This window comes from Thunnus maccoyii, chromosome 9 (assembly GCF_910596095.1).
Source record: "Thunnus maccoyii chromosome 9, fThuMac1.1, whole genome shotgun sequence".
Lineage (NCBI taxonomy): Eukaryota > Metazoa > Chordata > Actinopteri > Scombriformes > Scombridae > Thunnus > Thunnus maccoyii.
The window spans coordinates 33,738,945-33,763,334 of record NC_056541.1 but is presented as its reverse complement, the minus strand read 5'-3'; the positions used below and the strand labels follow the sequence as shown (position 1 = coordinate 33,763,334).

At 38.3% G+C, this 24,390-nt stretch overlaps 2 protein-coding genes across 3 annotated transcripts; both read left to right on the top strand.

The window, feature by feature from the left end:
• Positions 1–61: 61 nt before the first annotated feature.
• Positions 62–6,669, top strand: LOC121903300 (leukocyte surface antigen CD53-like). Its single transcript, XM_042420186.1, has 8 exons — positions 62–306; positions 960–1,050; positions 2,654–2,842; positions 3,498–3,572; positions 4,012–4,122; positions 4,302–4,409; positions 5,548–5,631; positions 6,134–6,669. The coding sequence occupies exons 1-8, from the start codon at positions 122–124 to the stop codon at positions 6,200–6,202; spliced, it is 912 nt and encodes a 303-aa protein (XP_042276120.1). The 5' UTR covers positions 62–121; the 3' UTR covers positions 6,203–6,669.
• Positions 6,670–7,546: 877 nt separating this feature from the next.
• LOC121903294 (MAR-binding filament-like protein 1-1) lies at positions 7,547–19,383 on the top strand. Of its 2 annotated transcripts, XM_042420178.1 has the most exons (13): positions 7,547–7,759; positions 9,477–9,580; positions 9,799–9,966; positions 11,017–11,121; positions 11,858–11,980; positions 12,618–12,746; positions 12,863–12,917; positions 14,933–15,033; positions 16,306–16,466; positions 17,341–17,500; positions 17,826–17,951; positions 18,333–18,402; positions 19,225–19,383. In XM_042420178.1, exons 1-13 carry the CDS (start codon positions 7,705–7,707, stop codon positions 19,353–19,355), a joined length of 1,488 nt encoding a protein of 495 aa, XP_042276112.1. In that variant the 5' UTR covers positions 7,547–7,704; the 3' UTR covers positions 19,356–19,383. The 2 variants fall into 2 exon arrangements, with proteins under 2 accessions (XP_042276112.1, XP_042276113.1); XM_042420179.1 differs by lacking the exon at positions 9,477–9,580.
• Positions 19,384–24,390: the final 5,007 nt, after the last annotated feature.

Below are 24,390 nucleotides of genomic sequence, written 5' to 3'. Positions count from 1 at the left end.
TATTTATTTATTTATTTTGTGAGATTGACCTTTTATTAAAAGAAGTACACTCCCATTACAACTGCTTTCCCACTTCCTGCTGTTATTGTGGTGTAAATGTGGACGGCCCCCCCTCTTTAGTATGCGTCATGTAGACATTTCTTACTGCCTGTTGGTAGACAGAGGCCTCAGTTATCTTTCCCCTCCCTCTTATTCCTCTTTCCTCCTCATACCTCTCTGTTCTGCCTCTGGGGATGTTAGGAACGACATTAAAATACCGCTCACTGCACCTGTCATTGGATTATTGCTGGAAACAGTGCAGTTAAGGTAAGCCCTCAGATATTTAACCAGCTTTATCATGATAGATGAGTTAATCCCAGTAATTAGATATTGAATTTATAAATTAATAAAATGAGCAACTTTATTTGAACAAGTTAAGTATCTGCTGGTGTTATAAAGGTCGGTCTGTTTTTAGTATTAATTTAAATGAATCACACCCTCAATTGTACAATTTGGGCATTAAGTTTACATTGAAAGAATATAGATATTACAAAATACAGAACATTAATAATAGTATAGAAAGTAGAGGATGTAAAGCAGAGCAGAAGGACGGGTAAATCATAAATCTGTGTTTTGTCAGCAGAAAAGAAAACGACTTCTAAACTGCTTAAAGAAACACGTTCTCAGACATTTTGATACAAACTGCAACAAATGGTTAATCTGGAGATAAGAACAGGTAATAATGATTAACTGGAGCTGAATAGGTCACAGGTGTCCATTGTGCCTGATGGCTCAGTGTTGCCATATCAAACAGTGGTGTCCTGTAAACACTCCGTCACTGACGGGAGCAGCAGCTTCACTTGTTTTCCTTCACCAGTATTGAGGTTATCTGTTTTAAAAGCTTTTAAAAGCTTAAAAGGTTATCTGTATGTGACTGCAGTGTTTTAATAAATGTGACACCAACTTGTTTAATCTTACAGATCTTACAGAAGAAGATTATCAGAGAAGATGAATCGCTCCTGTGTAAACTGCTTGAAAAATATGATGATATATCTCAACTTTCTCTGCTGGGTAAGTAGACCCATATATATACTGCAACAGCCATACAAACACTGTATGTTACAGCCCATTACATGGGATGTGTTATGGTCACTCTACGTTATTAAGGATGATCACAATAAAGTTCCCTTTGAGACAATGATTCTCAAGGCATAGCGTCCGTCCTAATACCCACACTTGCAGCCTTCACCACTTCAGTGTCCCATATCGAAGGCCGACACATTTAAGGACAGGCTCACAATTTTGCACAAAACAAGGACTGTGGATTTTGTCCCCCACCTCCTACACTGTAAGTGCATCAGGAAGTGATCTATTATTGTCCAGGAGTAGAAGCAGGAATGTTTACAGCGAGCAAAACTTCTTTCAATGTTCATTTGTACACCTGACTGTTGTTTTAAGACAGACTTGACCCACACTTCCACTCATATTCCTCTTACTGCCTTGGAGTGATATTCAGAGCCAGGTGTATCCCACAATTCACTGCAGTTTATTGCGCAACACCAGTCCACTTGTTGGCGGTAATAAGCTCGCAATAATCAGTAGACATTATTATAATAATTACATTATTTCATATATTTAACATTTTGGAGTCAGTGTTAATAATATTATTAATGTCCATACTAAACACCTCTATAGATGGCTACAACTTAATATTCTTCTTGATCAGACCGATAAGAATATATACATTAAAAATATTTAATATATCATGTTTTTATATCATATCTTGTCAATGATCTTGACAGCGATGTTCCCTCCCCAAAATTTTTAGCAGACAGAAAACTTTCAAAATGTTTTTTGTTATGTCTCTTTTACATACAGTAAATCCATGTTCCTCTACATAACTCAGTTCAATGTCTTAATCAATGTTATTTCTCCTCTCAGCTCCTGAATGTAACTGTTATGCTGTGGGCTTGATGCTACTCATTTGTTCATTATGTGGAAATTACATAAAATCAACAAATACATGAGCTCGACTGAGCAATGTACAGTATATGTGTTATTAATCAAATATGTCCCATTGAGCTCTGATAAACCTCTACACTCCTGCAGTCTTAAAAAACACTTTGACAAAGTAGCAGTAACCAGAAATTCATCACACAAGTAGGAACTTGATTACTCACAAGTGTGGGAATTGGCACGGAGCCATTGTTTCAGTTATCATCAGTTTTGGTTATCTAATGTTTTGAAAGTAGGTTTTCTCCTAGATGGATGTAATGTACATTTTCCTATTTTAAAACTACATTTACTTATATTAGATTTAGGTACCTTATTTGAGAATTGTGGCCAAGATCTGTTTTACAGTTGAAAAATAAATGGATCAGTATTCCACCTGTTGTCTATAGGAATCCCTTAATGTGAGCTGACAAATACAATATTTGGATCACACACAAGTACCTGTGTGAGCAAGTCCTGGGCACGTCTGGAAAAACCTGAAACTTTTTGCAACATCCCGTGCAAGTCAAATGATTAAAAGAGTTGGGAGTTTGGATTTGGCCAAGTTCCCTAAATGTCATGATTGTTGTCATGGTTTACATTGGACTTCATGCTTTACAGTCAAACCCAAACTCAGACAGTATAAAATAATAATATTTTACCTGTTCTGTGTCTGTTGCAGCTGTGTGGAGCGTTTGTGGTAGCGTTTGGGATATTCCAGATGATGCACTCCAAGTTTGCCTCCCTCATCACCACCTTCTGGCCCATCTACCCCGCCAACACTCTGGTGGTCACTGGTACCATTGTTACCTGTGTGTGTTATGTGGGAGTGCTGGGGGGCATGAAGGAGAACCGCTGCATGCTCATCAGTGTGAGTATAAACCATGATATTTACTATAATGTGGTTTACAGGGTTGAATATTGAATGGGAAAGCTGTATAACTTATGCTACTGCATTAAATTGAATGTCACTTTATGAGGTTTGTGTAATTATTCTAATAAGACTGCGAGTATACAGCCATGCTAGCAGCTAGTTAGCATGCTTCACATTTGCTTATTAGCACTGAATGCAAAATACAGCTGAGCATGATGGGAATGTCAGGTATTTGATAAGAAACCAGTGTTGGACAAATTGAAAATTTAACCTGATGGTGGTGCTAGATGACAAGTTAGGAGCTCTGCAAAGTTATTACAATTCATCCTGAGGAGGACATGAATGTTTGTACCACATGGATGTTGAGACATTTCACTCAAAACCAGAAATTCTATAACAAACCATTCAATAATTGTTGAAATGCAAAGATATTCCAGTAGAGCCTCGGATTAAAAATATAGACCTGGAAATGTACATGATATGTGCATGCATTTTTATAACTGTACTGAACCTCCTCATTTGTTACACTGCATAATATAAACCAAACATTATTTGTGTATGTTACACTTGTCCATATTATATGGTGAAAAAGCAAACAACTGTACAGATCATACAAAGTCATTGATGTTTGAATCTGATCCACTGTTCCCAGTTCTTCGTCCTGCTGTTCATCCTGATGCTGGTGGAACTGGCCATGGCCTGTGTGTTCCTGGTCTACAGCAGAGAGGTAGGTTTATATAGAGCCTATACAAAAACCAAAATACATTCTTAGAAGGTTTGATTGATATGTCGATGTTATACAAAGCCTGAAATGATAAACTAAATCAACCAGTGCTCTGGATTTATTATACTGATTTAGTACTTTTTGATTCTGCCTTCATGTTTTGTTCATAACACATCTCATGCTGCCTTCAAGAAAGATATTAGACATTATCAATAACAAATTTCATGTCAAGGCTTGTTATTTTAATGTACATAGAATTGAAATGTGTTAAATACTTAAGATACTCAGACATAATGGATGCATTAGTAAAGATTTCTGTTAAATTTCAAAGTGAGCTTCAATTCAAAGATCTGCAGCCCACACAACTCATTGTTTTTAGTTACTTTAATGTCGCATAGGGAATAGTATATATTGCAGGTAATGTAGCCTGTCCGCTGTGCAGATCAACACGTTCTTTGAGAGAGACCTAATGCGAAGCTTGGAGATCTATAGACTGTCCAGTCCTGAAAGCAACAGGACCATTAAAGCTGACTTTGACGCTGTCCAGCACCTGGTAAATGATCCACTACTCTGCTTTATCAACTTAAAATGAACTTCATTGCTATTTGTCTTCTTGACAGTCTTGTTTTCTGTACACACCCTCATATAGATGAATGTTTTAGTTATTCAGTTCCTTCTGCTCAAATAAAATATGTGTTCATGCCAGTGAATTAGGTTTATTTTCCTGTGCAGTTTAGGTGCTGTGGAGTTCATGGTGAGGCAGATTGGAAGGGTAACGTCCCAATTTCCTGTTGTACTGAAGATCCCTGTAACATCTTCCCTCAGACCAACTGGCAAGAGGTTACTTACACTGTATTATCACTGTGTAAACCATAAGCATCTCCATATACACACACAATACTCTATCATCCCTCATCTGATCAGACTTCTAGCCAGATTCTGTGTTTGTTTTTCACATTTTTATCAATGAATAGTGGATGATTCATGATTCAAAATTGTCACAAAGGAATGCCTCCTTCAAGTAGCAAATGTGTGCGTGCAGCCACCTCCAGGTTTCTGTTGTCTGTTTAGCTTTTCACTGCTGATGCTGAGCTTAATGGGGTTGCATGCCATAGATGTTTGGAAGTCGATGGGTGAGGACAACTTGAATGCGTTCCAATACTTCTGACTGCACTAGTTATTAATGTACATCAAATATAGATTTAATATTTCAATTATTGTATTGTCCCCCTACACTTGGATATTTGCTCATTTGGTCGACTGTGTGGTTGTCTTGCATCTCAAAAATATAAAAAAAATATTTGAATTACCTGTTAATACACACTTAAAGTCATTTCTTGTGGAGCACTCTGTCCTTAGGCCTCATGGGTCTGGTTTTAGAGCCAACCAAGACACCATTTCAGCTGGTTTCTTAGTCATAAATAATGAAATTAGTTTTTTTTTAATTAGTTTTTTTTTTTTAAGTAGTTTACACAATAAGAAACATGTATGTCTGTTTATCAAACGGGCATCAGTGTATGAGTGTGGTGGCAGCCTATCTGAGTTCCTACCAGTTAGTTAGGGTGTACCATATGGTTCTATTTTGGGCCCTGTGCTGTTCAGCATTTATATTAATGATATTTTCAAACAATGTTTATGCAGACGATACTGTTTTATACTCTGCTGCTGTTTTTGTTCAAATTAGCCAATCTCATATTTATAATAAGAGTCCTTGTTGAAACTGACTAACAAGAACACAAAAATACTTTCCAGTGACTAATTGATGCTTCGGGAAACTATTTTAGGAAAGATGTTTTTATTGTCTGTGTAGTGTGCAGCCGACTCCTGCAATAATCTGCAATTAAAACATTTTGAATCCAGATTCTTGTTATAGTTTTTTGGTGTAACTGTAAACAGGATATTGCTATAAAAGTGCATGTATGCTCAATAAATTTACGCCATATAAATAAAGGATAACTATACCAATTTTATCTTTCAGGGTTGTCTGGTGAAATTGAGAGACTGGTTTGCTGGAAACTATCGTAGCACAGGCGCAGGTGTTGTCACCATGTTTATCATACAGGTATTGGACATTCAGCTTTCTCATTCTAAAACAACATTCTAAAACCCTTCCTTCACTTTCTTAGAAAAAGTAAATATCTGGCTCTTTAGCTGCCTGATCCTACTAGCTGCTAGCTTATCACTAACTTTCGGTGTCTTTTGCTTTATGCAAGACAAGTAGAATACAGTAGATTTATCAGAGGTTTTTCACTAATAACAAGTTTAAATGTGATGTGATAGGAGAGATAATAGTGAACCAGGACAGAAAAATTGTGAAAAGGGCCCCCCCAGCCCCAAAAAGATGTGAAATATGGAAAACATCAGTTTGACACTATTAAACATATTGATTAGCTGCTTTAATGTCACATTTACTGCTAGCATCTGGGTATTGGTAGTTGAAAGCCAGAACAATGTACAGTACAATCTTTTGTTTGACTTATCTTTTAAATGTAATGTTCTTTTATGTCAAAACATTGTTTGACTTTAGCTAATTTGTATATTTCATCTGTCTTCTTTGTTTGCAGTTTGCTTGTCTGTGTTTCACCATCCCTCTCTTCTGCTGCTTCAGTCGACGTAGGCTGGGTTACCGGTGAAAAAGGCCCAATAACATCTGCAATTCAGAGTAGCTTTCTTCTTGTCTTTTACCTGTATTTACCAACTTTTTCACAATTTGTTCCAAATGCCTTAAAAGGTTGATATTGGTGTTCCACTTAGAGAAGCAAAGCCCCAGTTCTTTAGCCGGGAATAAGATGTCTGTTCTCCTAACGAGGGCAGAGCTGTCTTTGCTGCATGGGTGACACCACTTTGGACACTTGACCTCCCGAGCACTTTGATCTTTGGAATGTTATACAAACCCAAAAAAAGTAATCCTGTAGGATTGTTTCTGTTAGCATTATTTAACACCTCTATCCATTTTGAGTTGTCAATATTTTTTCTCATGTCACAATTTTTTGATTTTGTGTTTTCACTTTCACATTTTGAGTAACTGGAAAGGAAGGCCTTTAAAGTTGTAAGTACTCTCTTACTGTCCTTAATAAACCAGAACACATGCTGATTTAAACCCAGATATTTGAGTTGTTTCTATTTGTGTCTGATTTTTGGGGGGTTTTTTTTGGCTTTCTGATAGTCTAAGCTCTCAGTATAGATCCTCTCAAAGGTTCAACAGAAATCCAGAAACTTACGCACTTATGTACCAGTATGTTATAAAAATAGTATTATTCATTTAAGTGGATGAGTCATTTTGAAAGGTTGTAGCTGTAAAGAACTTTATTCCCTATCATTTCAGCCGAGGTATAAAGTTATTATAAACATGAAGCAAGGAAATACTTTTTCCTAGTGTTGTCTAACTGAGTTTATTTCTCATTCCAACTATAGAAATGCAATTGAAATTAAATATTGTTTCGGACAGACAAAATGTCAGACAAAAACATAAAACATCTACCTACTGTATATCAGTGTATTTAAGCCCAGAATGCTTATATCAGATCATGAGAAGATGCTCAAATCTTCTTTTTGTTTTGCTCCTCAAAACCCTTTTTATTCTCAAAAGGTTCCAACATGGCAACAGTGAAGGGCATGTTCTTTCTAGTTACTGGATTAGGATCATTTCAGGCAAAGGGGGGATGTCAGAAACTGAACTGCGAGAAAATTTCCCCTCCCTTTCCTTTTACAGCCCAGCCAAGGCAGGGGTGTAGAAGTATTTCTTAGATGACCGCATTTTTCAGACAAACAACTTCTTAGATGCCTTAATTTGTTACTAAAGCTGTAGCCTATTAGCTTTGTGTCAAACCATTAAATCGATCCCTGCATTTTGAAATGGACTGTATGCCTACAAAATCAGCCAGTGACAGAAACTGTTGTCATTTCAGTTGGCAAAATTTACAGTCACCGACTAAAGCCTGCTTTTATCAAAGATGCATTATTTCAAAAATGACAGGCATAGCAACAGTTACTAAGGGCAGGGGTCAGTGAACAGTCAATTGAAACTGAAATGATCTGAAAACAGCAACCAAAATACTAAGCACACTCTAACAAAAAATAGCCTACATTAGGATAGGTTAACTTACAGGTAACAGCTAGTTAGCGACAAATACAAATGGAAAAGGTGAAAGATGGAAGGACTCCGACTCCACGTCGAGTCAAATTCTCAGGTAAATTTCTAAAAAAAAGTTAATCCAGTTAGTGTTAGAATGTAGTTAGGTCACCTGCCAGACTCAAATCTTTGTTTCAGATCGACTCCACTAGAAAATAAATATTTAAGCTAATTTAGCTAGCTAGTGAAGCTATTAAAAAAATGCATAAAAACAAATGTCCTTTGAGAGATTGTACTTCTTAATTTATAACCTTGTTAGCTTAGATAATGTCATCAAAATGGTGGGATCTGTGGGCGTACTTCAGAAAGTTGTATCTTTATTTAAGGTCCGGGTATCATCGGATAATTCGTAATTCATTTGTAATTCAAAAAGCAAAAAACGGTAAATCTGTTATTTGTTTCAAAACACGATACAGAACGATAGCGGAAGCGGCTACATTAGCCTACCCATGATCCTCAGCGACCGTTGCTATGGTGAAGACGCCAGCGACAGCCTTAACATATACTCAGTATAACATTATGTAGTACTGCAGATTATTTGTTATGATCAACGTACTTTACTGTACATTGAACTGTAAAGAAAATAATGTGTGCTATGGACAAAGAAACGAAGTGTATGAAATATATGAAGGTGACAAGAGAATAAATTGAACATAAATAATTAATAAATAATTACATGATGTAACAGCGGAGGTTGAATAAAATGCACAATCTAAAGTCCAGTTTGATGAAAATTACGAAAGTGAAAGTGTAGGGCTTAAATGAGGGATGTGACATGTAAAGTTCAGTTTTATAACCCCGTCTTCATCCCGTTTACACACACGCGCGGCTGTCGCTGGCGTCTTCACCATAGCAACGGTCGCTGAGGATCATGGGTAGGCTAATGTAGTCGCTTCCGCTATCGTACAAAACTGACAAAAATACTTGATTTCTAAACGAAAATTGCACGGTCTTGATTTTGGTTTTCTGGATTTTTGTTGGGAAACAAAAAAGGAATAGATCACGTGATTTCGTTTTTGGTTTCAAACCATAGACTATAAAAATATGGACGTAGTTACCGTGACGTCACCCGTTGGTTTTTGAAGAGCGGTTTTGAAGCTCAAAGTGAGCCACTCTAGCCGTCGCCATCTTGGCAGTGCGTGACGCTGCTTAAATCCCAGCCAATCAAAAATGGGCAAAGAGGCGGGCTGAATGGCTGAAACAAGCCACCTAGCGGCTGGCGGACCTGTCGCTCAAAGCAGCCATGTCCTTCATTATGCATAACTTTACGGCTTAATTATATTTAAACGGGTGAGTTATAAACCCCCCCCCCCCCCCCCCCCCCTTACAGTTGTCATGAAAGGGGAAATTAGCTACAGAGACCAAAACCATTTTTTGTACCAGGCTGTAAACACGTTTATTTCTGCTGTAAAGTTGGGCACTTTAACATGGGGGTCTATGGGGATTGACTCGCTTTTGGAGCCTCAAGTGGTCATTCAAGGAACTGCAGATTTTGGCACTTCCGCATTGGCTTCATTTTTCAGCCCCGGAGGTTACTGCTTGGATAAAACGAATCGGCAAAAACCAAAACGGGCCGGGTTTGATTGGTTTTTCGTTATTTGATTCCGACATCAAAAACAGTTTTTTGTTTTTTGTTTTGAAACAAATAACAGATTTACCATTTTTGGGTTTTTTGAATTACAAATGAATTACGAATTATCCGATGATACCTGGACCCTAGTCCACCATATATCCACTTTCACAAAGTAATAACAAAGCTTGATTTTCATTTTTAGAGAAACAGATTGAAACAGAGGACAGTGCAGCTAAACAGGCCTTAGACAGTCATGACAAACTGACAAGACTAAAGCCTCTGTGCAAGCCAGGACTACCTCTGGAGGTAAAGGTTTACTTTATGCTGTCTTTTTTTGTGGAAGTGCCCTTTAGCAAACATTGGTCCAGACTAGCATCATAGACTAAACTAAGTAAACCCAACATCACTTTGACTGTTTCACTAACAAATGAGGATTTTAAATTGGGAAACTCTTTCTTCTAAATGAGGAAGTTTAACTTAAAGTGTTCAGATTTAAACTTTTTTCATTTTTTCTGCACATTCAGAGAAAAATTGAACACGCGAAGCGGGAGAAGAATGTCTTGGTTAATGAGTACAACAGACTAAAGTTTGCTGCGAAGGAAAAAGAAACAAAGTTAAAGGAGCTGCAGGAGTTATTGAAAACAATGGAACCAAAGACTACAGATGACAACAGTGAAGATACAGCTCAACAGGTACATGAGCTCTTAAGGACATTTCTGGGCACCCACTGTCAGCAGCACCCCCACAACAACATGGTAGCTTTAAAATATTTCAAGCTTTTGTCCACTTGAGGGAAGCAGAAAACACAACATGTGACATATCACCACCATACAGCAGACATGGTGCAACGTTAGCATTCATTTGGAGTTCTGAATTCAAGTCCAATATTCACTCTTCTTTTAACTCCTACGAAATGTATCTTTGGCTGCTCAATGCTCCACTATGTCAGCTAGTCACTAACATTGTCTACTGCTGGGCAGGTGGGTTCATCTTACCTTTTGTCACTGAAAACAGTTGCCTGCTACTGCTGGAGATCAGGTTGATGAGAGTGAGCCAAAAGAGGCTAAAAACCTTGGTGGAGCTGCAGAGTTTCTGAAAATTCTCTGTAGATTTGTTGAGACACTTTTTTTAATGAGTTTTTTGCCATTTTCCATTTTATACCTTTTTTAGTTGCGGTTCGTGGTCGGTGTCTTAACCCCTGAGTGACACAAATCACTTGAGCCATTGTTGATATAAAAAAAGATTAATGCAGCTTTAACTCAGCATATGAACTATGTTGCACACACGTCAATAGTCTGACCTGTAAACTCATATCAATATTAACTAATATAGTTGAACTATGCCTGACATACTGTACCTCCTCCCCCAGGCCCAATTTCTCTCCCCCTTAGGCTAAAACTGCAATTTAAGCTAAACTGAGTGAGATTTGCAATTTAATGAGAAATGTAAATGAAATTGACACATTGGATGCCTGTTAAATGATAGACTCTTAAAAGGAAGTGGGTTTAGTTTACATTAATTGAAACGTTTTTCTTCACTACTTTTGCACCTCTTCAACTGTTAGCTAGCATCCACATAAACTGCTCGGCGCGACTCACTCTAGAGTCCAATTTTTGCACCATTAACAAGGAAAACGAATGCTGGATGAATTAGTTTACATTTCGAGGTGTAGCGTATCTTAGCAGACAATCTAATCTCTTTATTACAGACTTTTAACTCTTTGTTTTATTTTGTAATGTCAGCAAATAAGGCAGCTGGAGAACAACCGAGAGAAGATGAAGTTGAAGATCTTAGCGGCTAAGAGAGTCCAGAGCACTTACCTGCACATGCTTGAGCACCTGCAGCAGGTGATGGTTGGGAGGTTTGGGTATCCTTAGGATTTTATCAATACTGATACTTAATGAGTACATACTGATGAGAGGGACAATATGAAATTACCATTATTTTTACTTTTGGAAGAAATTCTGAGAATAAACATTTGTAAGCTCTATTGCAGCTTCACTACAAGTTTCACTTTATAAGTGCCCTAAACTGTAAAAATATTGCTTCAGAACTAACAGGAATAACTACAACTACAACTACAATTACTCCTTCGTTATTTATTAAAAATGCATCAGCAGTTTTTATTCAAATAATTAGACAACAAACAATCAGACAGACATATCATGTGATTTTATTGGGTAGCTTCTGTGTGTGAGGGATCTGTAATATGAAACCTGGTGCTGCTGTGAAGGACAAAATAACTCATATTTTGAAGCTGTGAGGCTGGTCTCTGTAAAATAAAACATGTCAGTGAGAGATCTGATGAACTGGGTAATATTAACTCACTAGTGAGAACTCACATGCTCTCAGCGAGGCTTGTGAAAGCAGGAGTAAGGGTTAAGCCGTCTAACTAAGTGCAAAACAGAACTCGCAATTATGTAACATACTGTATTAATGAAATAAATCTGTTTGTAATGTACTAAAAGTACCACATTGAGATGCTGGTCCTTGTAGCCACATGAAAAGCTGCAAGCAGCAGTGTAACCTGCGGAATAATAATCGTCTCCATCATCTGATGTCTTCTATTTGTAATGCGGGCAGGAAGTCCGTGGGATGTTCAAGGTCCTGGACCAGAAGGAGCGTGCGGTTGCCATTGGACAAGCGGAGGTGGATAAAGCATGCAAAATGTTCCAGTCAGCAGCAGCTGCTGCAGAGAGCGCACAGGTAAGACGTCACCACCACAAACCACAGCGAGGATTTCAGACTGGTGTTTGAGGGCATGCATTAGTCTTTCAGAATCTCGGGGCAGAGTTCAGTTATGGCTCCTGGGTAAAGACTATTCAGGAATCTGTAGCACCTTCCAGAGGGGAGGGGGATGAGGAGTCTCTGATGCTGTTTGTGGCTCTGTGGAGGCACCACATCCTCCGATGTTGGCAGGGTCGTGTTGGTGATTTTCTGGTTCTGATTTAATGACTCTGGAGAGACTTCTCGTCATCTGCAGAAGAGCTGGCGTACCGTAATGAGACGCAGTAGGTGAGTGTGCTTTCTATGAAGCAGTGATAGAAAGACACCAGGAGATGCTTGGACAGGTTGGCCTTCCTCACCGTCCTGAGGAAGTAGAGCTGCTTCCGTTTTTCACCAGAGAGGTGGTGCTGGTTGTCCACATGAGGTGCCCAGGAATTTGAAGCTGGGCACTCATAAATGCAATCAAGCTGTCAGAACAAGTAGTGACACAATGTGAAAGAATTCCTTTATAATGAAGGCTGCAGTGCTGTAAAATTCCTTGTAATAATAATAATAAAACTGATTCTCAGAGTTGAAAATGTGACCTGTGTTTGTTTCTTTCTTTTCACTCCATCAGGACGAGATGTTTCAGATGGAGAATGAGATAATGGAGAAGAAGAGACAGATGGAGAGTGAGCTGAAAGAGCTTATGGAAACATTTGGGCGTCCTCTCAGCCCAGCAGCACCGAGCAGACAGAGAGAGCGGGTGAGTGGAAGAGGAACGTATCTGAGATTGTGATGAAGGTCAATAACAAGATAATTGTTATGATTGATTTACTGTACGTTCATTTGTTGTCGGTATCTTTCTTTTTTCACATGCAGGAAGTTGAAGAAGGGGAGGAAGAGGAAGAGGAAGCACACTCAAGTCCTGTTGAAGGTATACCAACAAAAAATCATTTTTACTGGGACCATCGAGATTCTCGTTGCAGTTCCAGTTATTTGGCCTCATGCAAGAATATTTTCCTCTTCTTTCCTGAACCTCTCATATGAGTGTTCCAGGTTGGATTCAACAAACTGTCTTAACTGTCGTAAATCACTCGTTTCAGCCTGACGAGTGTCACCTGCGTTCATGAGATCTGATCATTAGCATCATCGACGCCCAAAATGTCCATATAAGGTGACCTGTTGCTCCATTTGTGGGCAAGTTTCATTCACAGAAATGTTAACAAAAAGTAGATTTCACAAGAATTTCACACTGTTGAGTTTTAAGTCCTGCTTTCAGAAATCAGCAGACAAACACATGATAAGTTTAGGAGTGTCAGTAGTAGAAAACATTAATATGATGACGTAGAGCAGCGCTGGTGGTTAGAGGATGTGACAGTGGCTGAGATATTAGAGGAGAGAATATTATAGTCTACAGGTGATGTAGTGAACAGTGAACACAGAGCTGCAGAGAGACACAGAGGCAGCCGACGGACTGAGAGAAGTTGCTGCACCAAAATATGACAATAAAAATCATAAAATCAGTAAACTGGCCATGATGATGATAATATGGTGCATGAATTTTGAGTATTTTAGTTGATTTCAGGATCATATTTAAGCTGAGACATTATACTGAACTCATACAACAGGTCTAGACTGCTGGCAAGTTCTCTTTGTACCCAAGAGAAAATTCTGTGTACAAGAAAACTCAAGTGTTTCCTGCATGAGGTCAGTTGTGTTTTTAAGTGCATCTGTGAAGCACCTTTTAACTTTGAGCCTATATTTATCAGCTAACGGCTAAAAGCAAAATTTGGACTGAAGTGGAAGATAACCCATACTCCTAAATAAATGAATAATAAACTCCTAAATTTATCTTGCTGCTTATAAAATATTGAAGTTTAGAGTTAAGAGACTCTAGATGAAACAGACATGTTTTGGAGCAACTGCGCAGAATCTCATTGGTCAAGATGAGTAACTGGAGTAATACATATCATTCAGAATAAAGTAGTAGTGTTTGATTTGAACATTTGATAGGATGTTACATCTGTTTTTGCAACAACACAATTAAACCTTCCATGCATCTTTATTGTCTGCACTTATAAGTGTGGTACTGAATTCTCCTTGTGACATGTTTCCTCTTATTAACCAGCAGCAGAATTTGTTTCCATGTTGGTTTACATTTTCTATGATATTCCTATGTTTATAATTATATCTTCTAAACATATTAGATTGATGACAATTCCACACATTTTTAATTTTATCACAATTAGGAAACATATCACTAAGTAAAACGTCATCAGAATAATAAAAAAAAAAAAAACCAGTATGACAGCTGGAGGGTGAATTCTCGTCTCTGATTGGCTGTCTGTCCCTTGAACATATACTGTCCATCATCCTGCACATCGCTGTAAGTAAACAGATCAGTAAATGTCTTATTCTTCACGTTTTTATGTCTAAGTTAACTCTTCACTGATTTCTCAAGTGTATTTCTAAGAAGTTTGATAAATACGGGCCCTGATTTTGGTGCTTTAGAAATATTTTACCTTCTTACTTATCAGTGCATTTTTCTTTAAATTATTGCAGTTATTTTCTAGTTTTCTTGCAATTTTTAATTGACTTAAAAAGATTTACCGAAAAGCTCAATTCAAGATCTTACTTGTTATAATTTTTAAAGCTTTTAACCTCATCTAAGTTACTACAGGGAGTATAATATTAAAAACTGCATGTGCTGCCTGTGTCTTTTGTAAATAACATGATAGAATAAGGGAGCTTCATGCTACCATCACTGAGACACAGTTATCTTCTTCAACTTGAAAACGCAAACATGAAAATACATTATTAGTACAACACCAGCACTATCTGTAGAGCTACCTGTCCCCTCCGTCTAATGCACGTCCCACTGAGATAATACTGTAAACATAAATAAATGATGCAATCATGTAGTTAAACTGTTGATTCGTGTCTCTGCAGCTCATCACTGTTACGACATCTGCGGTGCTTCCCAGTCTGACATTAAACTGGTGGAGGATATGGAGTCTCTGAGAGAAGCTCTGGGCTGCGCTGACGTGCAGGTAGTCGACTTAACTCAACTCACATTCACATGTATTATTAACGAGGCGGTTTTAGTTTTAGACAGACTTCCTGTAAAGTGTTGTACACGGAACAAATGCATGAATAGAAGGACAGGGACACAAATAGAAAAATAAAATAAGAGGTAAAAGGTCTAAATCCTGGTACAGGAAACAACTTCAGATCCCTCTGTGGGTTAAATAAACACCAGGTTTATATAGTAAGACACTGTGGGAAATACAACAGCTGCTACAATATTTCACAGTGTTTACAACATTGTTTTAATGTAACAACACAAACCTCAATGAGCCCATAAAGTTAAGATTTATAAAAACCTGCAGTATTTAACATTTCCAGAATAATGACATTACATAAAGCTTTGAGTTGTTCATCTCATGTAATACTATTACAGTTGAGTCACAGAGCTCAGAATCCAGTCTGTAGATTAAAAAATACCCAGTTATTTAAAAAAAAACAACCCAAAAGACCGTTTGGAATGTGTTTCCAGAAGACTCTTTCTTTTCTTCTGTTTTTGGGCATTTTGCCTTTATGGGACAGCTGATGTTAGAGAAGCAGACTGGAGTGGGGGGGGTGGAGAGAAGGTCCTCGGGCAGAGTCGAACCAGGGATATTGCGATCATGTGGCATGTTCTCTAACCGTTTGGTTACCATGGCGACCCTCAAAGACTCCATCTGCTGCATGATAATAAAGATTTTCATCTTCTTTTCTAAGTTGCGACTCTGTTTCCTAATACAAAAAAAGATGGCAGCCAAAAATGACACATCTCCTCCCTCAGTTTCTACAATGTGAACCAACATTGTTCAGTTATATTGTTATATATCGATGTTTCTTACCAGGTTTTTTAAAATATTTTTTATACAAAATAACACATTCATACTGGATCTGGAAATACCTTCAACAAAACAACTTGTGTTTTCCAAAGATGGTCGGGTATTTGGTGGACGGCTAGAATATAATAATAATACATGAGAGGCATAAACTGTGATTATACACTGTATGTAGTTGGTACAGTATTACAGTATATGTTCACTTGGTATGCTTCATAATAAATGTTTGATGTATCGTATGCATTTTGTGAGTTTGTGTTAGTGAGTCTTTGAGGGATGCTTTCTGATGTGTTGCTTTATAACTTTAACTTTGTAGAACACTGTTAATTTATTAACTTATGTCCTACACAATTATTATTATTGTACACACACTCACACACATACTGTATATAGCCTGTATCAGGTGGTGTGTGCCTGTCTTACTAGGACCTAGTGAACAAGGTGGTGTCTCAGCGGGCCACCACACAGCAGCTCCTCACTGAGATCACCCAGTGTGAGGAACTGGTCAGGCAGGAGGCCAGAACCTTGGCTGAACTGGAGCTGCAGCATGCAGAACTCAAGTTCAGTGTCAAACCTGCAGCTACAAGGTATCGTCATTGAGTTTTCCATAGTGTTCAAATGTTAATATCATAGTCAAGTGTCATGCTCAAGATTTATTCGTCACCAATTATAAATAGTGAAATATGTTGTACAGCCAAAATGGGTCAGACTGACCTGCTATATGTCAGATTTGAATGTAATTTAAGCAGCAAACAACCTAGTCGTCTAGTGTAGTTTTAACTTATATCAGGACTATTTTAAGACTTAATGCTCCACAGACAATAAACACGGATAAATACGTAATGTAGCATCTCTCGTCCACTCAATCTATTATAGAGGCAGGGCTGGTCACATGATACGAGCCATCAATCTGGGTTAGTGCGTCGATTTTTTGATTCACATGTCAGGTAGTAGTTTAATGCCCGTGGCTGTGTGGAGGGTTTAATAATGAGGATGATGATAATGTGAAAGCGTCTCAGAGCTGGCAGCCTTTGCGAGGTCGCCTGTGGCTGGATGGAAGATTTATCAGTCTGGCACGGCGAGGAAATCTCTGTTAACGGCGTCCTTTTGTGTGCTGCGATGTCGGGCCTGATTGATGTCTTCGCTGATTTCTCCGGAGATCTTTTCACAACACTCTCTCCCGTCACTTTGGGACATTCTCAAAGTGTTTTTGTCGCGCGGTAGCATATTCGGTATCTGATCCGCTTCCTGCGCTTATCACTAAATCTTCTTAAACATCTGGGACAGGGACAGTTTGTACTGAAGGGAAATAACATGAGAAACGACAGTTTTGCAAAGGAAGAATTGTGAATCTCATCATGCAGTGAGACATTTTACTGACATGTTTACGGGTCGCTTTCATTGCTTTTATAACGTAGGGACAGACGGACTGTCTCAAAAACTCCATCTGTTTGTCTGAAGGTTTGACAAGCTGAAGGAAGAGACGCAGGCGAAGCTGGATCTGCAAGTGGATCGTGTTCAACGACTGCAGGCCGAGCTGAAGCAGTCCCAGGACCTGTTGGACACTGTTGAGCAGGGCGTCGGAAACCTCTACTTCAGGATGAGCTGCGTTCCCGTGGAGGTCTGGACCATGAAGAGTCCTCTCTAGACTCTCACTTTCTGCTCTGTACTATATTTTAGGATACTTTTTTTTACTCTTTAAAGGTGAGATTCAGGTTTATCTATCTTAATACAGGACTCACACGCCATATGTACCTTGATGGCGTCATACCGGCTGTGAAGAAATGAGATTTATCTGTAAGAAGAGTCCAAAAACAGAGCTGTGTTCTTAACGGATAAATCTTAAGATGCACTCAAAAAGTCAAAAAACAAACCGGTGCTCTTGAAGAAAAGGGCGGGAATCTCCAAACATCTGATTGTGTTGCTCGTTGTTCTTTCTTCTTCAGGGGCTGCCCAGCGCGCCCTGCACCGACAACGTAGACAAACTGAAGGACATCAGCGCCCGTCTGCCAACGTTACTGCAGAGAGCGTCAGAGCGGAAACCTGTGATCAGTAGCGAGGACCAGGAGAGGGTGCTTAGTTTCTCTGATAGCCTCTTCTCTGTCTGCTCTCATTACTTCAGCTCTCTGTTTTGGTCTGGAGGATGTTCTGTATCTGTATCCATGTTGTTTTGTGCTGATATTCCATATTATTTGTAATATAGCATAATATGTAATGCAGCTACCAACACCCAGTTTTTTTTTGTGCAGATTTCAGCAACTTGAAATTGGACAATGTTCTAATTTCTATCTTTCTATCTTGATTTTATTGATTGATTATCTTGATTTTCATGTACATTTAGTCTCACTCTTCTAGGAAAAGACTCGAGACATTTCATAGGCGTGACCATAAACCTGCCAGTTCTGGTCTGTGTGTTAACCCCTAATAACCCTCTGAGTCTTTTACTTCTTCAGGTTTTCAGTTTTCTGGAACTGCTCAACACGACGGATTCGAGGAACAATAAGAGACCAAGTACCCCTACAGGTGAGGAGGAACGTACAGAACTTATTATTGTTGAGAGAAATACACAAGTATCCAAGTATTGACTGAAAAGTGAGATCTGGTAAGAGGAGTTCTGAATCCAGTTTGGGGCAAAAAAAACCACAAGAATCAAGGTTTAAATACAAATGTCTTCATTTTTTAAAAATAGCACATATATTGCTGAAATATTATAATGGGTTAGAGCACTGGTTCCCAACCTGGGAGTCACCAAAGCTCTTAATGTTAAAATCACATTCTTCAATAAATATGTAAAATAAACAGTGAAATTCAAGATCAATATTTTCTGATATATGTATTTTTTTCTAAAATGTGTATGTTAATCAGTTAATTTGAAAATAAAAACCAGCTTACCTTCTCACAAGAGTAAAGACGTGGTGTTTGTTACAACAACCAGAGATACTGACACACAAGAGAACACTGAAAACAAGAAGAGACAGTTACAATGAGCTCGCCATCTCGCCATTCCTCACAATATACCTGTCAGAGACCGCTTTAGCACTCTGGTCACCATCAAAGCAGAACAAACTGGACATGCACGATGACCACAGTCACACCTGACATCCCATCATTGGCCCAAGACATATAGGTGTTATAGTGGTATGAATAAAAATATGATCATAAAAAAGTGCCTTCTTCTTCTCCTCTCTGATGCACCGCAGCATTAATACAAAACATCCATAAATGTGTCAATTGACTTGTTAGATCAAGGACATGTGAAAGTTGGAAATGTCTTTAAAAATCATATTTTACATAAAAGACTATCTGTCATTAGTGCCTTTGTCTTTCTTTCTTTCTTCATCCCAGACACCTCCCAGCTCAGTGATGATGGAGAAGAGTGCTCTCCGTCCCGCGAGGAGATCAAACGCAGCAGCGTTAGACTGGTTGAATCCCAGCAGTCCAAGAAGTCCTCGAGGAGAGCCAAGAGGAAGGAGTAGACTAATGAAATAAACAGCAGGGATTTTCTGCTTTGTTTTTTTTTTTTTACTGCTCATTTGATCATCACTGATCAGTTGGCTTTAATCCAGAGTGAACCAAACCTACAACCCACTTTTATCCAAACTCAAAACTCCTTTTCTGTTTGAGACTAAATCAAAGTAACGAGTGGAATTAAAATAAATTATAGAGGCTTTAAAAATCCAATTTCCTGACCTGGAAATGTGTGACACCTCCTAAATGTAGCTGTCCCAGTTTAAATAAACCACCAGGTGGCAGCATTGTGCAGCCCATTTAAAGAGAACAGACACATGTTGAGCCTGACGCTAAGTTTATCTGGCCGGAGAAGCAAACAATCTGGCATGGACTAAGCATGTCTAACTAAAAAAAAAAAGTATATTATATGCTAAAATCTTATCTGGGCACATGAAGAATCAGGCTCCTGAAGTGGTGACAAGGTTAGATTAACTATTACAGTATTTAACAATTGTTTCGGTTCAATTTTCACAACAGCGTTTCTATTAGTAAAACTGCTGTACTCCTGATGTTGGCCTCCGATCTGTCATAGCACACAAATGAAAACATCTGTATCAATGAATTTGAATCATTGTTGAGTATGCAGTAGTCATTTCTTCAAAATTATACAAATAGCAACAGGAAAAAAGTGCAATTTATGCAGAAGTCAGTGTTTGAAATGAGTGAGACTGACTTTCATTTCATTTTTTTAAAAATAATCTGTATCAGTGTAACTATAGATCGTGACGTCTACAGTCTTGATTTAGCACTACAGTAAATCCTACTGTTCATTCATATAAGGCAAAATGATGATTGTGATGATTTTATTCAAGACAGCAAACCTTACATATTTACATCACTGTATTGTTGTCCTGTAGTTGCCACTTTTGGCCGCAGTGACCACTGTTCTGCAAAAGTTAAATCGGCCACGTTCACACGTTTACGCGCCTTAATGCACAATTCAGATTTTTTTTAGTCAGACCTGATGTTTTTGTGTTGTTGGGTCACATTCATGTTAGTAAGTGACATGTAGGTGCTAAACTCCCAGGCATGCACAGATTTAACTGAAATGTGAACCGCATGCGTACAAGAAACACAACAGCATTTTTGTGACAGTCAACTCATAAACATGGATGACACGACTGCGCTAGCTTTCAGTTACAATATGTTCCTTCCAGTTTGGATTTAATAGCAGGATATCTATAAATGTCTTGTTGATCTTCTTGCTCTCCTCCATGTTTATTATTGCCCATATTCATGTCATATGTGCATGCATATTTAACCCTTTCATGCATGAACTATAATAACCTCAGTCAGTGTTTTTATTCTCCTTTAGGCATGAAAAATATTTGAACAAACCAATGAATAAAATGATATATTATTTGAAAACTATAAAATAAAATATATTTTCAAAGCTGTTAAACTAATATTTTAACATATTTTAACATATTCTAATACTGTTCAATGCAAAAACTCTGAACCTTGTTCCTGACTCCTCAGCCTCTTCCCTCTGTCTTACTGCATTTATTAGCACATGAGCTACACATGACTTGAAATCCAGAAGATCCTTCTTTTCTAATCCAGACATTCTCCTCAGCATCCTCAGCTCCCTCACAACTGCAAGTTACATTCTAATAACATAAATCAACTGGTTTACAGCCAAAATAATGAAGTATTTTCAAGAACAACACAGTTGCAGTAATAGTATAATTGCAGTTGAAATATAGTCAGTGATGCATGATGTCCAACTTAGTCGACAGATGATTCATCGTCATTTTCTCCAACATACAATCAATACTTGGAAATTTTAACAGTTGTATTATTCCTTAGTTGTTACTTGATGTTACAATTTTTTATTTACCTGTAAGGGTCTACTACCATAGAAGGATTGACAAGATATCCCTGAGCTGCTGAGTGTTTCCAGCCGGCCGGCGGCCATCTTGGTTTTGAGTCATTTGTGTTGCATTTACAAAGGCCGGCCAATGGATGGCAGCGTATGGGACGACACACTAGAGTCCACTGTGGTGGCTGATGTGCAACTATACCATCAAACCCCCATGCATATATAAGAAAACGTCTTTTGAATAGCTGTCCACTGTAGTGACCGCTATGCATGAAAGGGTTAATGGGTTCTGATAGCGGTCGCATAGCCAGAGATCTGATATGAACCAGATCTAGGACCACACATGCAAGTGGCCCAGATCTGATATGAAAAAAACAGATTTGGTTTGTTCACATTTCCATGAAAGAATCAGATCTGGGTCACCTGGAGGCAAAAAAGTCAGATTTAGGCCCCTTCAGTGTGTAATGTTACTGTGGCTATAGTCTCACTTCAAACCAAAATGTACACTACTGTTACAGTAAATATATCACAACACTTCCTTCTTTTTCTTTTTTGCAATATATGGAAGTAATGAAGTAATTTCACAATTTAAGTTGCAGTGCAGCTTATCTGGATAATGAAATGCAAACATGTATTGATTCAGTGATATTTACACTTGATAATAAGCATCGAAACTCTTGTTAATAAGAGGTGACTATATTCTGAGGGTGAACATGATTTAGTGTATGTAAGGACAGCATTTTGTACATAAAGGTTAGAATTAATTGAGTCAGTTTGGCACTTTGCTTTAAGAGAAAGCAGAACTCAGAGTCAGAGAGTCGTAGAGCTGATTGGAAAGATGTGGTTTGATTTGACATGACTTGATTTGTTCCCGAGCAATCACATGCTGACCTGTGATTACGGCCACCTGATGAAGGGCTTAGGAAGAACTGGGTCAGGCTGACGAGGTGTAGCAGAGCACTATCACTGTTGATAGCAGATTGGATGACACTTTTTGCAGCGTGTAGCTTTGTCACTAAGACTAGATGTAGGGCATCATATGACTCACTGACATGACTTATTTTCTATAGAGACCCAGACTGAGGCAAATATCTCCTCAGCAGTTGTCGGGAGAAAGTCTGAAGTGAGAGGAGATGAACATTCATATGGAAAAATGCACCAAACTCACAGCTGGCCAGAGCTGCCACACTGTTTATGCAGAAAATACTGATTTAATCTTTGTTAGTGGCCTTTTTTTTTTTTTGCAAATGATTCTTTATCTCCATCTTAGCACTCTTCCTCCTCCTCTCCTCAGAGCTTGTGTGTCATCCATTTTTAACGTAAAACAAAGCGGGTCACACAGGTAAGTAGGTCATTGCACAGCTGAAGCTGTGAATCCCTCTGGTTTCAGCACATGGTTATGTACTGTACATGTTGCCACTCTGTTCTCCTTAGACATCGGGCATGTGGAGACAAGGCACGTTTCCCTGCAGGAAACTCAATCAATGTGCCAAGTGACCTGTTCCTCCAACACAATGAGGAGCTGTTATAATGGAATTGTCACTTGAAAAAAAAAAAGATATATATATATTTCTCTATATTTTCCTTTGCATCCCTTAATCACTGGTAATTAACTGTATTACTTATATTAGTCTGGTCTAAGACTCTTCACAGGTAGCCTGTAACAATGTGCAAGACTATTACATTTCTAATATAATTATGTATTTTTCTTAGAGTTTTAATGACAGAAGATTCACATATAAAGTGCCTCAGTTTGTATTTCTGAAGGAGCATGAATGTTTCCCCTCTGAATTAAAGGTACCCTGCGGAGGTTTCCTGCTAACAAACACAAAAGTTTACATGTTTATAAGTGCTGTGTGTATCCTTTACTTCTCTAACAAAAATGATGAATGCATGTTTTTTTTAAAGTATTTTAAACCCTGCATGGTTTGCATGTTTACTAGCTTGGAGTCTTCTTATCTGTGCACGTGCACAAGATAAACAAAACTACTTCATAGTGCAACTGAGGGACAAAAACTCCAACTTCTTCTCAGCTTGCACTGTATGTGATAAGATGGACGTGCATGACAAGTTGTTTTTCATGTTCCAATCACATTTCAAACATTCCTAAATTGAAGTTACACGACAGTTGACTCTCACTATAAAAACACTACGACAACAGCATAAAGAATAATGAATGCACTCTGTCTTACTTTGTTTTGGACTCTGTTTTGACTTTGGTTTTGAAATTGGACCCCACTGTCATGTTTTTATCGTCCCTCCTTTGCTCTCTATGCTCACTTGAGGCCACACAGCTCATTATAAATTGCTTTTCTACATTGGAGCTTTGCAAGGAAGGAAGTCTGAATTCATCCTCCACAGATGAGTCATGAGTTACTTAAAAATATATATACTGCACATGGCAAATACAGCTTGTCAAACTAGTATATCAGTGCAAACACAATACCCCATCAAAGAGCGTGTGCAGTGATGTTTCTGCCTGAAATCGTATTCATTTCAGTTGATTTTTCTGCATTCTGTCCATACTCTGGCATCTTTTCAGTCTGTCCAGCAGGATGTCAGCTACACACATATCTCCAGTGACAAATGTGATAAACGTTGATTGTGTATGTCATATGAAATGCCTCATCTAATCAGGACTGCAGAGATAAGACAGGTTGTCACTGACTCAGCATGCGGCACTTAGATCTTTGACAAGTCACACTCTGCAGAATTTCTCACTTCGACACTCGTGTTTCTGTCTCCACTGACTAATAAGACTGTATGTTGTACATCACAGTCATATAAGTTCAAATCAATCTTTATAGTTTGATAATGCAATTATTTTGGTACATGTTGCTGGTAAATAGTCAGACTGAGTCATGTGGCTGTCATTAGTCTGTTATATGTTACATCTAGTTCAGTCGCAGATATAAGTACATTTTAAGTGTTTATTAATGCACATTATTTGTTAACAAGTACAACTTTTCCTGTGAAGACATATTTTATATTATTACAACTGTTTTACTATATTGTCATTCATTATCTGTTTAAATACAGGCAGCTTGTCATGGCTGCCCACATTAGGAGTACTAGTGCAGTGCCCGTTCAAAACATGCCTGTTCAGAACAGGCCAGTTTCTCAGTACCTAGAGAGGCAGTGCCCGTCCCCTAACTGTCTGTCATGGAGACTATCGGTAG

Excerpts from the sequence above, each read along its gene's own strand:
- LOC121903300 (XM_042420186.1), top strand. The coding sequence starts at position 122 with ATGCGTCATGTAGACATTTCTTACTGCCTGTTGGTAGACAGAGGCCTC. Across the intron at positions 3,573-4,011 it reads TCCTGGTCTACAGCAGAGAG|ATCAACACGTTCTTTGAGAG; the intron begins GTAGGTTTATAT and ends TCCGCTGTGCAG. Across the intron at positions 5,632-6,133 it reads TCACCATGTTTATCATACAG|TTTGCTTGTCTGTGTTTCAC; the intron begins GTATTGGACATT and ends CTTTGTTTGCAG.
- LOC121903294 (XM_042420178.1), top strand. The coding sequence starts at position 7,705 with ATGGAAAAGGTGAAAGATGGAAGGACTCCGACTCCACGTCGAGTCAAA. Across the intron at positions 9,581-9,798 it reads AGCCAGGACTACCTCTGGAG|AGAAAAATTGAACACGCGAA; the intron begins GTAAAGGTTTAC and ends CTGCACATTCAG. Across the intron at positions 11,981-12,617 it reads CTGCTGCAGAGAGCGCACAG|GACGAGATGTTTCAGATGGA; the intron begins GTAAGACGTCAC and ends TCACTCCATCAG.